The sequence below is a fragment of the Athene noctua genome, chromosome 12 (assembly GCF_965140245.1).
Source record: "Athene noctua chromosome 12, bAthNoc1.hap1.1, whole genome shotgun sequence".
Taxonomy (NCBI): Eukaryota; Metazoa; Chordata; class Aves; order Strigiformes; family Strigidae; genus Athene; species Athene noctua.
In genome coordinates this window covers 14,276,074-14,291,057 of record NC_134048.1, presented here as the reverse complement: position 1 = coordinate 14,291,057, position 14,984 = coordinate 14,276,074, and the positions used below count along the sequence as shown (strand labels likewise).

The following is a 14,984-nucleotide window of genomic DNA, read 5'->3' as shown; positions in this document are numbered from 1 at the left end:
GTGGGTTGTGTCCCCGCAGGCCCGGGCCCGCCCCCGGCCCGCCCCGCCGGGCGGAAGGGAGCGGGGCGGATCGGCGGGGCCGGGCCGCGTTTCCGGGCCGGGGGGCGGGGAGCGGCGGGGAGCAGCCAGCGTGTCCCGCGGCGGGGCCGGGCGAGCGCCATGGGCCCGGCCCGCCGCAGGGCCGCGCTCCGCCTGCGCGGCGGCGGGTGAGCGGGGCGGCGCGGCGCGGCGCGGGGGGGGCGGCTCGGGCGTCCCGGCGGGTGTGTGTGGGGGTCCCAGCCGGCCGCTGACCACCCCCCCGCGCTGTGCCCCAGGTCCCCGCCGCTCCTGGGCCTGCTGCCCGGTAGATTCTCCGTTTTCCCGCTCTTCTTCCTGGCGCTGCTCCTGGGCTTCGCCTCGCTGCTCTGGCTCCAGCTCAGCTGCTCGGGCGAGGGGCCGCTCCCCGTCGGCGGGCAGAGCCGGGGGGTTCCCCCCCGCCAGCCCTGCCCGCCCCAGGCCCCCCTCTTGCCGGCGGAGGACGAGCCGTCGTGGGGTCCCCACCGCCTGGCGCTGCTCGTCCCTTTCCGGGAGCGCTTCGAGGAGCTGCTGGCCTTCGTGCCCTACATGCACCGCTTCCTGAGCAAGAAGAGGATCCGCCATCACATCTTCATCCTCAACCAGGTGGATCATTTCAGGTAGCGTCTCCCCTCGCCACAGCGAAGCCCAGCAGAAAAAAGGAGTGAGAGGGGCCCTTCTCTGAAACTTTGTCCCCGCTGAGAGGGTCTCCCGCTTGCCTCTGGTGGTGTGGAGAAGCAGAGGGCCTGACAACAGGGAGTGTGATCCTCTGCCCAGATTTACTCACGCTGGTAAAGGACAAAGCAGTATTTTGCTTCTCTCTTCCTAAGCAAGGAGAGATTTATCTACCTCCAGATATTTCAGCTTTCTCCCCAGTATTACAGGTTTATAGCAGCAAATGTGTGGGGACACTGAAATTCAAAGAAATACCATGGAGTGTTTGGAACTGCTGTCACTCATCCCCTGCCTGCAGCCCTGGTGGGTGCTGTGCAGCTCCCCAGCTGGCCTCGGGCAGGACAGGGCTTGCTGTAGCCCCCTGGGGTCTGCAGTGGCCAAACCCCTGTGTGTCACCGTTGGGCTCAGCATGTGCTGCCTGTGTAGGGAGAAGCAGGGGTGCAGTTTTGGGATGGGCAGCTATGGCACGCCGTGCTCCATGTTGTGTTTGTGTGTGTCCCTGTTTGGGGATCGGTCGAACATTTAGCACTGAGGAGCACAGGAGGGGCATGTGGAGGCATGGTGGCTGCTGTGCGTGTCACTGAGAGTCCCCAGTCCCGTGGCAGGTTTAACAGGGCATCCCTGATCAACGTGGGCTTCCTGGAGAGTGGCAACGACACCGACTACATCGCGATGCATGACGTCGATCTCCTGCCCCTCAACGAGCAGCTGGACTATGGCTTTCCAGAGGCAGGACCCTTCCATGTGGCATCGCCAGAGCTACACCCTCTCTACCACTATAAGACCTACGTGGGCGGCATCCTCCTGCTCACCAAGCAGCACTATGAGATGGTGAGCATGTGGGTGGGATGTCCTGGCCAGTTTGGGGCTATGACATTGTCTTGGTGAACAGTCGTATATTTTGTGCTCCATGTTTGGGAGGGGGGGAAAGGCGTCAACAGGATTTGGGGACAGAGCCTGAGGTGGAGCTGGTGGCGGGCAGGAGAGGGGAAGCTGTGCTGGTGCTCAGGGCTTGCGATGCTGGTGTCTGCTCATCTGCGGTGTGTAGAGTTGTGCTGGACCAGACCTTGGCCGGTATGGTGCCCCTCTCATTCCAGTGCAATGGCATGTCCAACCGCTTCTGGGGCTGGGGACGGGAGGACGACGAGTTTTATCGACGTATTAAAGGAGCCGGTCTCCAGGTAATGGGTGTTCCATGGCCTCCTAGATTGAAATTGCCCTTCTCCTTGTCTCCCCACCTGATCCCCAGCTGTAGCTGCCCAGGCTGGGACCTGGGGAAGGCAGCCCTTCGGTGCTCCCTCCTCCAGTAGCAGATGCAGCAAGTTTTTCAGTAGCTTCATGGAAGCTTTGCTCACTTTCCAGGTTCGCCGTCCCTCTGGAATCACGACTGGATATGAGACTTTCCAGCACCTGCATGACCCCGCCTGGAGGAAGAGAGACCAGAAGCGCATCGCTGCGCAGAAGCAGGTGGGACCTCAATGTGGCCAAGGGGAACCACAGGAGATTTGGGTTGCAGTCACCGTGTGCTCTGAGCCCTCCTCGCTTGTGTGCTCTCCTGTCAGTTCTGTGGTCACTTGCTTGGGTGCTTCCTCCTCTGCTGGAAGCCAGTGTGGGCTGAATGGTCTTTCTTTTCCTCAGGAACAGTTTAAGGTGGATCGGGAGGGAGGCCTGAACAACGTGAGGTACCGAATTGAGTCACGGACAGCTCTGAGTGTGGCAGGAGCCCCTTGCACCGTCCTTAATATCTTGCTGGACTGTGATGGAAGCGAGACCCCTTGGTGCACGTTTGGCTGAGCCTGCCTCCCGTATGCCAGTTTGCCGAGATGCCAGGGCTGCCACCAAGCTGCTTGGAGCACGTGGGATTTTTGCAGCAGACGGGCATGGCAGTGCTGGCGAGATGCAGAGGAACAGAAAAGGCCGAGAACCGGGCTTCTCTGGGACCAACAGAAGAGGCTCAGAGCAGGACTCAGTGGTGTCACTGCAGATGCTGGTGCTGCCTCCCAGGGCAGGTGCAGGAGGCAATTTTCCTGCACTGGACATGGCTGAGCTGCCACCCAGCTCAGAAGACAATAAAGAACTGTCAGGGCACCTGTGAGTTGTGAATGCCCTGGGCCAGGCCGCACTACTCCTTTTTCCTGCTCCCTTCACCTTACTGGCTTCAGCACACCCGTTTCTGGCTTGGCCATGGCTATGCTCTTTCTGGGCAGGCGATCTGCTCTGGTTCAGAGGCCAAGCCGGTCTGAAATGGGCTCCAGGTGAGATGGTGCCTGTGTTTCAGCTGCCAGGTACCCCCAGGGCTGTGCTGTGGTTGCTTCATTGCAGAAAGCGGCTGTGGTTGAGCCATGCCCTGCGCCCCAGTGTCCGCAGCTCTGCTGGATGTCAGCAGTTGAGGTAGCCCAGGACTTCTCTCTGTGGAGTAAGGAGGAAGCTGCTGGCTGAGCTGCTCCTTTCTTTGCCTGTCTTCTGTAGCACATGGTGCCTCAGCCTTTTTGGTGGGATTGGAGTACCTGATGTACCCCCAGAAGCGCTGAGGGAAACTGGGATCTGCTGTGGCCCTGTGTGAGGTGTCCTGGGAAGGACTGGCTGCCAAGGCTCACCACAGTGCTGGTGGAGCTGGGGCGATGGCATGGGTGAAGTGCAGGAATTAGGATGGTTGCCCCTAGCACCCTGGAGTTGAGAGGAACAAGAGCTTCTCTGGGCAAGGCAGGGGCTGGGAAGCTTCCCTCAGAGGTGGGAACAGGGAGGTTGGGTAGATGAGGGAGAGGCAAGGCTGTGGGGTACCCAGGATGCAGATCTCACCCACTCTAGCTGCCCAGCTCTGCCTTGCTGCCAGGCTGGTTTCTCCCATGGCATGGCAGGACGAGGGCCCAGGCTGCCCCTTCCAGCAGGGTAGGGGGGTATTTACTTGGTGAGGGTATCATAGCGCTGGTCCCCTACTGCTGGCAGGGCCTGCGAGGACTCTGCTGTGAGCTCAAGCCCTCCACTGTGGATGTGGCTTGTTTGGGTCAGCGAACGGCTCAGGGAAGGTGCTTGGGCAAAGGGCTGTGTCAGCCTTGGGGTGCTGGTGAACAGGAGGTGACTGGATAGATTCACCCTGCAAACCCTGGGTCCCCAAGAGCCCAACCCCTGCAGTGATGTGGGGACCTGCTGCTGTCAGAGCAAGAGCAGCCTTTGGGAGGTGGCAGAAGCACAGATGCTGTGTGCTGGGAGAGTGCCCTGGGACAGGGGACATGAGGAGGAGGAGGAGGTGAATGTCCTCTGGCTGCTGGGAATGTGCCTGGGTGCTCTGCAGTGCTGCACCCAGCAGGTGGGGAAGCTGGGAAGGTCCCAATGGGTGAGGCAGGGTACTGGGGGCTGCCAGTTGTTTGGGGTTGGTAGAAATCTGCCACACCAGCTCCTTTTGCTGAGAAGTGGGATGTATAGATCTGGGCAGCAGGGCCCCACGCTCTGCTCAGGACCCAGCTCTTGAGCCCCAGGTGGGAGCAGCGGCCGTGGAGCAGCGCCTGGTCCTTGCCTGCTCGTGCTGGGAGCAAACAGGCACTGGGCTCCTCTCCAGCACGAGTGAGGGTGCTTGGGCTGGCTCACAGATGGTCCTGTGTGTGGGACTGCATTGCGCTGGCTCTGGGGTCTTGGCACACGTTTTGGGTGCTGCTGCCTCCAAGCTGGGCAGACCCAGCCGAGCAGCCAGTACCCCTCCGTTCAGCCCTGGCACCAGCGCTGGCACCAGGCCCCCTGCGTTTCCTGGCCCCCTTCTGTCCTCATCCCCTGCCTGGTGCTTCCTGGAGCAGTTGCTTTGCTGGGTGCCTGCAGACGTCCCCAGACAGAAGCTGTCACCATCCCCGGAAGATGTGCGGCCCCAGGGACGTGGCACCTCCGGGGAGGAGTGCTGGGATGAGAAAGGCAAAAGTATCAGAGCCAAGTGTGGGGGTCGTGTACTGTGTAGGGACAGCAGGATGAGGCGTCTGGAGAGATCTGGTGCTGTCTGCTCTCCGTGCTGCTCTGGAGCTGGGTCAGGAGTCTGGAGCCCTGTGGCCTGGGGTGTGCCTCTTGAGGAAGGGGTCAAGGTGGTGGCGCAGGGCAGTGAGGATCAGGCCATGCTGCTTTGCATCATCCAAGGAGCAATCAGGCCCAGCGTGTCCTCCTCCCCAGCTTGGGGCCTGTCCTCCCCCCAGGGCGATGTGGGGACATGCTGCCCAAGAGCTCCCAATGGCCTCTCCAGCCCAGCCGTCCCAGAGCAGCGCTGATATCTGGCACAGAGATTGCAGCTGGACTTGGTCACACAGTGCACTGCTCCAGAGGTGTTCCCAGAACTTGTCATGTCCCTCGCTGTGGTCGGCTGAAAAAAGATGTCGGCCCAGCGGCCCCACTCCTGTCTCTCCATCACAAAGGTTTTGGGATCAGCCACCTACTTGTATTCCAGCCACTTACCGGTGCCTGAACCGCAGCCAGGGCTGGCGGAGGCAGATCAAAGTATTTCTCTGTGCTTTTCAAAATAGATGACACAGTTTCAGGCAGGTTTCATGAAGACGTAGATGTGCAGAAACAGAGAGCATATGTGCACCTCGCACTTCGCTCAGCGCTAAAGGCTCCTCTCCCGCTGCCTGGCAGCTATTTCTCAGCTCTGCTCGCAGCCCCCTCATCCTCTGGTTGCTTTTGTGGAAGAGGCACCGTGCTGGAGACCCAGCTTCCTTTTATAGCCCTGAATGTGACTTGGAGGTCGCTCGGCTCTGTTCCCTCCCCCACACACTTCGTTATTAGCAATGGCCCAGCAGGAGGGAATGAGATTTTTCCCCATCGCCTTTCTGCAGATGGATAACACCCTGCCTGCTGTCCCGGGAGCCCTGCAGAGCAGAGCTGGAGGCCTCCTGGTGTTCCCCATGCTCTCAGCAACCTTGAGGCGGGGGTCAGGATGCTTGGGGGCATAGAGAGCCTGTGGAGTCACAGCCTTGCCCCTCTGTGACACCCCTTCTGGGGCACAAATTGCTGTCAGCGAGGCCATGCGGGGGCTGTCATGGGCACAGCAATCGGCTGGCTTTTATTGCAGGGTTGTATTAAACCAGGTGGTTCCTGGAGCAGTTTGCTGGTGGCCTCATGAAATTGCTGCAGAATTGTGATGTGGGGGGGCCGGGGGGATGAGGTGAGTGGAGAGAGGAGGCTGGGGAAAAGCTGATGGGAGGCAGGAGCATCTCTGCCCAGGGAATGGGGCATCCCTGGCCACTGGAGTGACCCAGGCAGGGCTGAGCCCCAGGGCCCCGTGGGAGCTGCCATCCCAGGGAGACAGGCTCGGGGGAACACAGCCCGTGGTGGAGACGTGGTGGCAGGAAACAGGGCAGACAGGAAGGAGGGGGGCAGACGTGACCAGCACTCGTTGAAGTCAGCCCAGCATCACTGCAGCCTGCCTGGACAGAGGCCCTGGTGGGATGCCGTTACTGCCTGCTGCTGCAGGCAACTGCCTGTCCCCATGGGCTGCTGGGGGTGCCCCATTCGTGGCTGAGCTCCAGGCAGAGGGCTGGGGCATCGCAGATGCGTTCCTGGTGCCAGCAAGTTGAGAAACAACACCGTTGCGAAGGGCCCCCCTATTCAGAGGCCACGTGCTGCCACTCTGGTGTGCAGCTAGGCAGTGAAGAGGAGCTGTGGGGAACAGGGAGGCCGGGGACGGAGGGAGCAGTTGTGTGCCTTGGCACCGCATGGAGGATAATGTGAGCATGTGAGCCTGGCGAGCCGGGACCAGGGACAGTGTGTGTGTGTGGGTGAGCACTGGCAGCACAGCTTGAGGACTCTGGTGTGCGGCGGGGGGAGCTGGCAGCGAGCGGGGCCCTGGTGTGCGAGCACGCCGGATGCACGTGTCCCCGAACCCAGGCTGGGGACAGAGCGGGTGCGATCCCTCCCCACGGAGGGATGGGCACTGTGCACGGGCTGCTGTGGGGACGGAGCAGGGCTGCTGCAGGTGTCCCTCTCCCCTGGTCTGCCCCGTGCCAGGTTCCCCACTCCCTGTGCCTGGCACGCTGCAGGGGTGGTGAGTGACAAAACCGGCTCCTGGCCAGGATGTGGCAGGGCTGATTCAGAGGGATGAAGCGTGTCGTGTCTCACTGGTGCCAGGCCAGGCGCTGGGGCAGGTGGAAGCCCCACGGGGGTACTCTGTGCCCCCTGCCGCGGCGTGCCATGGCCTGTGGAGCGATTGCTGCAGCACAGGCACCTCCGGCGGCTCCTGCGCACCCGTGGGTGCTGTGGTGGGGGGACAACGAGGCTGTCCTGCAAGAGGAGGGTGCTGAGTATATCCCACGGAGCTGACACCCCTCTGCCCTCCGCAGGGGCTTGGCGCAGCCGACGAGGCCGAGAAAAACGCTCTCCTGCCCCGGCAGACCAGTCTGCGCCCGGGGTGCTCCTACAGGCCCCCCACCACGGTGAGGGCCACCGGGGGCCGGCTGGCGACTTGAGCCGCTGCTGCCGGTGCCGGGGCTGTAGCTGAGCGAGTGGAGATTTTTTTGGGGGGGAAGGTGGGGGGTAGTGGTGTCTCCCCGCGCTGGGGGTTTGCGCAAGAGGTGCTCGGCGCTGCAGGCAGCCAGCCCGCTCCGGGCCCCGCCCCGCCGGTGGGTACGATCGGGCCGCCCCTCTTCCTCCTCCTCCTCCTCGTCGTCGTCGTCCTCCTCCTCCTCCCGCCCCTCCGTGCCGCCGCCGCCCGCCTCCGCGCCGCGATTTGCCGGTGCCGGCTCCGCCCGCTGCCCGCGCGGCCGCGGCCGAGGGGCGCGTTCAAACACGGCGAGGGAAGGAGCGGGGAGAGGAGCCGAGCGGGATCGCAGCGTCGCCGGCATGGTGAGTGCGGGCCCCGGTGCGCTTCCCGGGGGGCCCCGGTGCGACCCCCGCCGCCCTCGGTTGAGCTCCGATGCGCCTCCCGGGGGGGACCCCGGTGCGACCCCTCCCGGTGCTCTCCGCCGTGCGGTGCTTTGTCCCGGGCTGCAGCGCGCTCGGCCCGGCCCGGCCCCCGGCACCGACCTCCCCCTCCGCCTTCTCCGTGCCGGAAATTCCGGCCGGGCTCGGTGGGGGCTGCGGGGAGGCGCAGGGGGGGGGCTGCGGGGAGGCGGGCGCGGGGGACCCGCGCCCGCCTCCCCGCAGCCCCCCCCCTGCGCCTCCCCGCAGCGCCCCCCCCCCCCCCGCCCCGGCTTCACGCCCGAAGGGGATGGAAAAGGGTTTGTGGCCGATTCCTGCCCGGGCAGGACTCGACGGGGACAGGGCTGGGATCGGGACCAGATCTCGTCCGCCATCCCGGGAAGGAGCCAGGCTGGCCGGACCGGTGTTTTGGCGCCTGAGGGGTGACACCCTTCCCGCCGCAGGCAGGACACCTTCGGGCTCTCCCGGCGCTTCTCAAACCTCCCCCAACCTGACCTACTTCCTCGGCCGACTGTGCCGGGAGGAGCCGCTGCGGGGCTCGGCCGAGCTGCTCCCGGTGGATGCCCCGGTGCTGGCGGCTGGATGCTGGCAGCTTCCCCCCATGGGGACATCCGTGTCCCCCACCCCCGTGCACACTCGGTGACAACCGCAGGCAGCCCGCACCCTCCCAGAGGCTCTGTCCCCGCAGCCCTTCACGGGGTGCCGATGCCCGAAGCAGGTGCTGGGCTCGGGGAGGGAGGTGACAGCACAGGCCGGGAGCTGTCAGACAGGTTTGTGCGTGGCAGCAATTAAAAGCGGGGTGTTTGTTTACCCGGCGTGTGGTGCTGAGAACCAGGGCAGCTTCCTGGGTGTAACCCGGCCCGTGAGCCCTCGGCGAGGCTGGGAGCCACGGTGGGGGCTCTGCCTGGCTCCCACCACGCTAGCCATGTCCCCTTGGCCAGGGCTGCCCGTGAAGGGCTGTGAGGGCCATAGTCGCCCTCCCTGGCGCTGGGGAGCTGGAGCAGAGGCCGAAGGCATCCTCTTGTCCTTCCTCCCCCGGCCACCTGCGCAGGAAGCTGCATTGTCCCATCCGCATCCTGCCCCTTCCCGCCGCCCTCCCGCCGTGTCCGGCCACGGGGTCACCCCCACACACGCACGGAGCAGCTGGGCTGTGGCTGCCTCATCCCTGCCCGGCGGGAGGGCTTGGGAGCTCGCCCTGCGTGGGGCGGGAGCCCATGCTGTGCGGGAAGACTCCCCGTGGGGCAGGAGAGATGCCCGTGCCCTGCGCACCCAGGGGAGCCTGAGCCAGGGGACATCCTGGGCAGGTCTCCGGAGGGTGTCCAGACCCCGAGGTCCCGGTGGGATGGCTGGGTGCCGCCGGGCCGGGGCTGGCGCCAGGCCTGGGCAGGTGCTGCCGGCTCCCGAACTCGCCCGCCTGGCTGGGCGGCAGGTGCCTGTTTTGGTGGCAGCCCCGGCCGCGGGCGGGAGGTGGGGCTGGGTGTGGGAGGGAGGCGCTCCGCCATGGGGGGGGCAGCAGGGGGGAGCCCCGGCCCCGCCGCAGCTTGCCCGGTGCATGCTGCGTGGCGGTGCCCTGCTCGCTCGGCTCCGGGTCCCCCAGGGAGCCGCCTGGGACTTGGTGGGTCCTTTTCAGCACCAGGAGGCCATGTCTGTCCTTGGGGCGGGCTGGGAAAGGGGGTGCCAAGGGGGCTTTGGAGTCCCGGCCGCTCGGCGTTGCTGACTTTGTCTCTCCTTCAGCAGTGCTGGTACCGGGCTTTTCTCTAATTCTCCATGGCAGCAGCACAGGGTCCTGTGACCTGTGAGCCCGACACCCGTGTCCTTGGCACCTACCTCTCCTCAGAGCCCGTCGGCGTCGTCGGCAGCATGGGCAGCGTGGGCAGCCTGGTGGAGAAGCAGGATCTGTCCCCCCTGGAGCTGCGGGCCCAGCTGGGGGGCTCGCGGGGGCTTCGGCAACCCGATGGCTTGCTGCGGAAGGGGCCGAGCCAGCGGGAGCTCTTCGGCTACCTGCACGGGGCCAAGAAGGAGACGCGGTCGGAGCGGAAGCACCAGACGTCGGGCGCCTGCTACAAGCGGGACTACGAGAGCGACCGCGAGAACCGGTCCCCTGAGCGCTGCTCCCGCGAGCATCACCGTGGGGCCGACTTCTCCAAAAGCTCCCTGCCTGAAAGGGGCCGCTTCGACAAGGTGAGGCTGTGGGAACCATGCTGGGCTCTGAAATATGTCCCACTCTGAGAGGATGGGGCTGGAGCAGAAAGGTCTGCGCCCTGGATGGGATCTGGGGATTTGAGGATGTCCAGGGATGTGGGGCAGGGAGCAGGCGGGTTTTACCTGGCTCCAGGTGCCTGTGGAGGCTGTTGGGCTTGTCCTGACCTCGTTCTTGTTTTGCAGTGCCGTATCAGGCCCTCGGCCTTCAAGGCAGTAGCTGGGAAGGGGCTGGTCTCCATGCAGAGCCTGTCCTCATCCAAGGGGCAGAAGCTGTCCAAGAGCAACGGGAGCCTGCACACACTGCTGTCGCAGAGCAGCACGGCGCCCTCGCAGCACGGCCCGCTCCGCACCCACCTGCTCCACGCCATCAGCCTGGATGAGGCCTCTGACTCCAGCCACAACTCCATCCAGAGCTTCCCTTCCTACGGCTCCCGCCTCAAGCCTGCCCAGAGCCAGTTCAGTGCCTCCATGGGCCACATCAACCACATCGGGGGCTCCTTGGACAGGGTTTCCCGAAGCCCCAGGGACCCCCTGGCCCCTGAGAAGGTGCCCCTGTCCTGCAAAAGCATGGCCACGCTGAGCCGGCTGCAGAGCCCCGGCGAGCCCCCACCGCCCTACGAGTTCACTTACTCGCTGGAGGACGCGGTGAAGCAGCTGGAGGACCGGCTGCAGGAGACGGGAGGAGAGTTGCGGCAGCTCAAGAGGAGCCTTAGTGAGACTGAAGATCCCTTCACACAGGTGAGCTGTGGGGCTGGGGGTGCCCTGGGCAGGGGTGCGGGGCAGCGGTGCCTGGGTGGAAGGAGCGGTGGAAGAGCTAGTGTCCTGCTTTAGTGGGCGATGGGCTGGCAATGTTCAAGTGCAGAAGGACCCAACATCACAGAACCTTCCGGGGTCCCTCTCTGGGGCTGCCCGGCACAGGGGCAGGTTATGGACCCTCACCAGTGTCTGCCTGTGCTGGCAGGCGTTTGAGGATAAGCAGCGGCTGTGGCTGGACGAGCTGGAGGATCTGAAGCAGATGTACATGGCCCGGCTGCAGCAGGTGACGCAGCAGGCGCAGCGCGGGCAGCGGGCACTGCAGCTGCAGCTCTACAAGGCACAGCAGGAGAAGAAGCGGCTGCAGGAGGAGCTGAGCATGCAGCAGTGCCAGTGCGAGGAGTCCAAGCTCAGGCAGCCTCAGGGCGAGCGTGTCAGCCCCAAGCTGGAGGAGACCAAGTGGGAGGTGAGTCTCCTTCCCTCCCTGCTGCCACCCTCCTGGCCGTGGAGCTAGGGCAGGAGCAGCGGTTCCCTGCTCTGGTGTCACTTGTGGGCACGGGACAGGGGGGATGAGCCAGGTTTGATGCTCGTGGTTTCCCAGGGGTACTGTAGTGACAACCTGGGCTGCTGCCACCCCTGGGGTCCTGCTGCTCCAGCCCTTCCTCATGGCTCGCCCGTGCCCTGCAGGTGTGCCAGAAGGCCGCAGAGATCTCCCTGCTGAAGCAGCAGCTCCGGGACACCCAGGAGGAGATGGCTCAGAAGCTGGGTGAGATCTTCACCCTGAAGACACAGCTGCGGGAGGCCAAGGCCGAGGTCCAGGCCAGGGACTCCCAGCTGGCACAACTGGCAGACTCCTTCCAGAGCCCTGCGGAGCCCGGCGCCTCGCTGCCACTGGGAGATGACCCCATGCCAGCATGCCAGGACTTCCCTGGCTGCGAAACTGATGACTCCAAGTGCCGGGGCCTTCACAGCGACACGGCAGAGCCCCTGGAGCGGCAGGTGGAGTGGCTGTGGGCAGAGCTGCTGCGGGAGCGGCGCCAGGGCCAGCTGCAGGCTGTGAACTTTGAGCTGGAGAGAAAAACCTGGCAGGAGGAGAAGGAGAAGGTGCTGCGGTACCAGCGGGAGCTCCAGGCCAGCTACATGGAGATGTACCACCGGAGCCAGGCACTGGAGCGGGAGCTGCGGCAGCTGCGGTCAGAGCCCAGGGATGTCGGGGCTGACTCGCCGTGGATCGAGCGGGTGGAGTCCTCAAAGATCTGAGTGGTGGGATGCCAGCGGGACTGTGAAGGGGGAAAGTCTCTTGCTGCTGCAACGGGCTGATCTCAGGGTCTGCGCAAGGACTGGCAACTCAACTCTGCCCTGGGGAGAAGGACTGATTGCGACAAGGGAGCTTTTCCTTCTTGCAGTGCTTCAGGCCCTCCTGGGGGGGTCTCTGGAGAGGGTGGGTCATCTGTGCCAGGGTGGGGGTCTTGCATGTGCCCCATGCTCTGACTCCAGAGGCGTTTGCCCTGTGATTCCTTCTGCCATGGGGGCAGAAGCCAAGCGCCCTGTGAGACATTCCCTGTCCCTCCTGCTCTGTCGCCCCTGTTCCCTACAACCCAGTAACTTAATCTCTTGCGAAGGAGAGACTGAAGTCCTGTCCCCAACCCTGCTGCCTTGCTGTGGGGGTTCCAGCTGCTGCTTGCAATGGCTGCCCTGTCAGCAGGGTCCTGGACACGGCGCTGTGGTGGTGCCCTGTGCCTGCACTGGTCTGTTTTGGTGCCACTGGGAAGGCAGAGGAGGAAAGCCTCACTAGTGCTGGTACTGCTGGGAGGGGGGGTAGCTGCCCCAGCACCCCTGTTAGGGCTTTCTGTCACCAGTATTGGGGATGCTCTGCAATGGCGGGTGGTTAATGTGGCTTCCCAGCAGGGAGCCTTGTGCAAGGAGGGACGGGAACCTGGAGCCCTGTCACATGGGGAGGCCTTTGGGGAGGGGCAGGAGGACTGGGGCATGTGGGCAGGGGGCGCTCCTCAAGCTGGGGAGGAGGCTGCGGTATCCCCATATCACCCCTCCCTAGGTGGGTGAGGGGTAGCTGAGGAACTGGGCCACTGCTGGGGGACACCCGGTCGAGAGGCGCTGGAAGGAGCCCTGCTCCATGCCTGTAACAGCGGAGCCACGTGAAGGCCAGGCCCGGCTCAGCTCTCCTCGGCCTTTCCTGCAATAAACCCAGATCTGTCTTCTGGCCTCTGCCTTTGCTTTCCTCCAGCGCGGCGGGGCCGTACCGGGGGCTGGGGGGTGCGGGCTGGCCTGGGCCCTGGGAGGGGGCAGTGGGGCCGCCTCCCCCTGGGGTCCCCCCTGCCCCGGCCGCGCTGCCAGGCCCAGCGCCCGCCCAGGCTGCCGGGGAGCCGCCGCGTCGGGGAGGGATGGAGGGAGGCGGCCCGGGGCTGGCGGTACAACCAGTTGGGGCATTGCACGGGCTGAGTCACGGCGGGGCCGGGGCCTGCGCGACCGGCTGGGCCCCGCGGGGGCGGGCGCTGCCGCCGGGATGGGCCTCGCCCCCCTCCCTGGGAATGCTTTAACCCGGCCAGGAGACCCCACGGGGAAGCACACACAGAGACTCACGGGGACCCAGACCCACACAGACACCCCGCACCCCCTCCCGGCACCCCCTCCCCACCCGCACTGGGGCTGAGCGCGGACGCCCCCTGGCGGCGCGGCGGACCTCCAGCCACGCCAGCCCGCCGCACCGGGCCCGGGCTGCCCCCGCCGGGCCCAGTGCCACCCCCCCCGCTCCCCAATACGGAGTGCCAGGACCGCGTCCTACAAACCCCACAGACACCTTTATTCACCCCCACAGTTCTCATCGCCCCCTGGTCAGTGCTCTCAGCAGTGTGTGCGTCCCCTCCCCTCCAACAGGGGCCCACGGGGCACAGCCCATCCCGGCTCTTCACAGCGGCAGGGGCAGGGCCTCCACCTCCTCCAAGCACTCATCGTAGGTCTCCTGGTACTCCTCGTGGGGCTTGATCATGATGACACAGGTCGGCCGCTTTGAGCCGGCAGCAGCTCCCAGGTCCTGTGGGAAAAGAACGAGGCTGTGGGGGAGGCTGTGGGTCATCGGGTCCCCTCCCAGGGGAGGTCTGACACCCAGACAACATGCTTCGTGCCCTAGTCTAATGCAGGGAAGACATCTCTGCCAGTTCCTCAAGTCCTCTGGACTTGGGCTGGGTTTAACAACCTTTTTCCCAGCATGTCTCCTACACCCTGGAAGCAAAGCACTGGGCAGGCACCTGCCTCATGTGCTGCACCCCTTCCACAGGGTCTGCAGAGCTGCCTGTACCGAGGGTGAAGTCCCAAAGACACTGACGCTCCACCCCCAACTTCCAGTCTACAAAGCAGAGGATGTCCCACCAACACTACACCTTGGCCAGCATCTCTTTTCTGCAAGCAGCCCGATCCCAGCTCATAACTAAATGGGGAAAACGGACCCTTGCTCTGTCTCAGAGAGCTCCCACCCCAGCTGCTGCAGGGACTTGACTAGGGCAAACAGTTCTGTGGTCGCACTGTGAAGCACTCTTGCATCTGAGCTGCAACTGTTTGTCCCTCCCATGCCCCGGCCACAATCACCGGGTGCTTTACTCAGGCACCAGTTTCATGCCTCCCCGGGAAGGTTCCTGCCACAGCCCGGGCCGGGTGCTGCCCACCAGGTGTCCTTTTGCAGGTCTGGTTCCTCCCAGTTGTACAGCCCCAGCCTCTTACCGATTTGGACGGGACGTATGCGTAGGGGATGCTCCTGTCCTCACACATGATGGGGATGTGGCAATACACATCGATAGGCAGCGTGTCGCCAGCCAGCACCGTGATCCTGCAGGGGAAAGCCCGTGTCAGCGGCCAGGCCGAGCCGTGCCGTGCCATGCCAGGGCAGCGGGGCTGGGGCAGCGCTTACCCCTTCTCGCCCTTGTTGATGAACTTCTGGACCTCCTTCACACCGCGACGGATCTGTTTGTGCTTGGCCGCTGCAAGAGAAGCACACCGTGAGGGGGCTGCGCCGCCGCGGCCCGATCCCGCTCGGCCCGGCCCCGCTCAGACCTTTCCTGATACACTTGTAGAGCTTGCGCGTCAGCTTGCGGGAGGCGAGCGGCTGGGCGATGGGGTTCAGGTAGTCGAGCTGCTCCCGGTACGACCGCTCGGGCGTTCCCTCCGCCTCGGCCGCCGCCTCCGGCTGCTTCTCCCGCGCCATGGCCGCGCCGCGCCACCGCTTCCGCTTCCGGGGCACACGGCGCGCAGCACGAGTGATTGACTGCCTCCGGATCCGTGCCAGCCAATCGGCAACCTCCTCTGGCGTTGCCCGCCCACCGCGCCGGCCAATGGCGAGCGGCGCCTTCCCGCCTCCTGCCGCCCGCCCTCCCCCGCAGCCCGCGGCCTCTCCCCCGCGG

General features: G+C 64.9%; 3 protein-coding genes across 8 annotated transcripts; 2 read left to right on the top strand and 1 right to left on the bottom strand.

Moving 5' to 3' along the window:
* Positions 1-80: 80 nt before the first annotated feature.
* B4GALT7 (beta-1,4-galactosyltransferase 7) lies at positions 81-2,841 on the top strand. The gene is made up of 6 exons (XM_074915867.1): positions 81-206; positions 315-674; positions 1,335-1,560; positions 1,827-1,910; positions 2,092-2,196; positions 2,368-2,841. Exons 1-6 carry the CDS (start codon positions 160-162, stop codon positions 2,521-2,523), a joined length of 978 nt encoding a protein of 325 aa, XP_074771968.1. The 5' UTR covers positions 81-159; the 3' UTR covers positions 2,524-2,841.
* A 4,583-nt stretch (positions 2,842-7,424) lies between these two features.
* N4BP3 (NEDD4 binding protein 3) lies at positions 7,425-12,531 on the top strand. 6 transcript variants are annotated; one of them, XM_074916360.1, is made up of 5 exons: positions 7,425-7,542; positions 9,355-9,798; positions 10,003-10,557; positions 10,856-11,038; positions 11,260-12,531. In XM_074916360.1, the coding sequence occupies exons 2-5, from the start codon at positions 9,385-9,387 to the stop codon at positions 11,830-11,832; spliced, it is 1,725 nt and encodes a 574-aa protein (XP_074772461.1). In that variant the 5' UTR covers positions 7,425-7,542; positions 9,355-9,384; the 3' UTR covers positions 11,833-12,531. The 6 variants fall into 6 exon arrangements, with proteins under 6 accessions (XP_074772461.1, XP_074772457.1, XP_074772459.1 ...); XM_074916356.1 differs by having other exon boundaries at positions 10,781-11,038; XM_074916358.1 differs by having other exon boundaries at positions 7,472-7,542; positions 9,352-9,798; positions 10,781-11,038.
* Positions 12,532-13,369: 838 nt separating this feature from the next.
* Positions 13,370-14,806, bottom strand: NHP2 (NHP2 ribonucleoprotein). Its single transcript, XM_074916155.1, has 4 exons — positions 14,638-14,806; positions 14,495-14,564; positions 14,308-14,413; positions 13,370-13,624 (listed from the first exon to the last, which is right to left on the bottom strand). The coding sequence occupies exons 1-4, from the start codon at positions 14,786-14,788 to the stop codon at positions 13,499-13,501; spliced, it is 453 nt and encodes a 150-aa protein (XP_074772256.1). The 5' UTR covers positions 14,789-14,806; the 3' UTR covers positions 13,370-13,498.
* Positions 14,807-14,984: the final 178 nt, after the last annotated feature.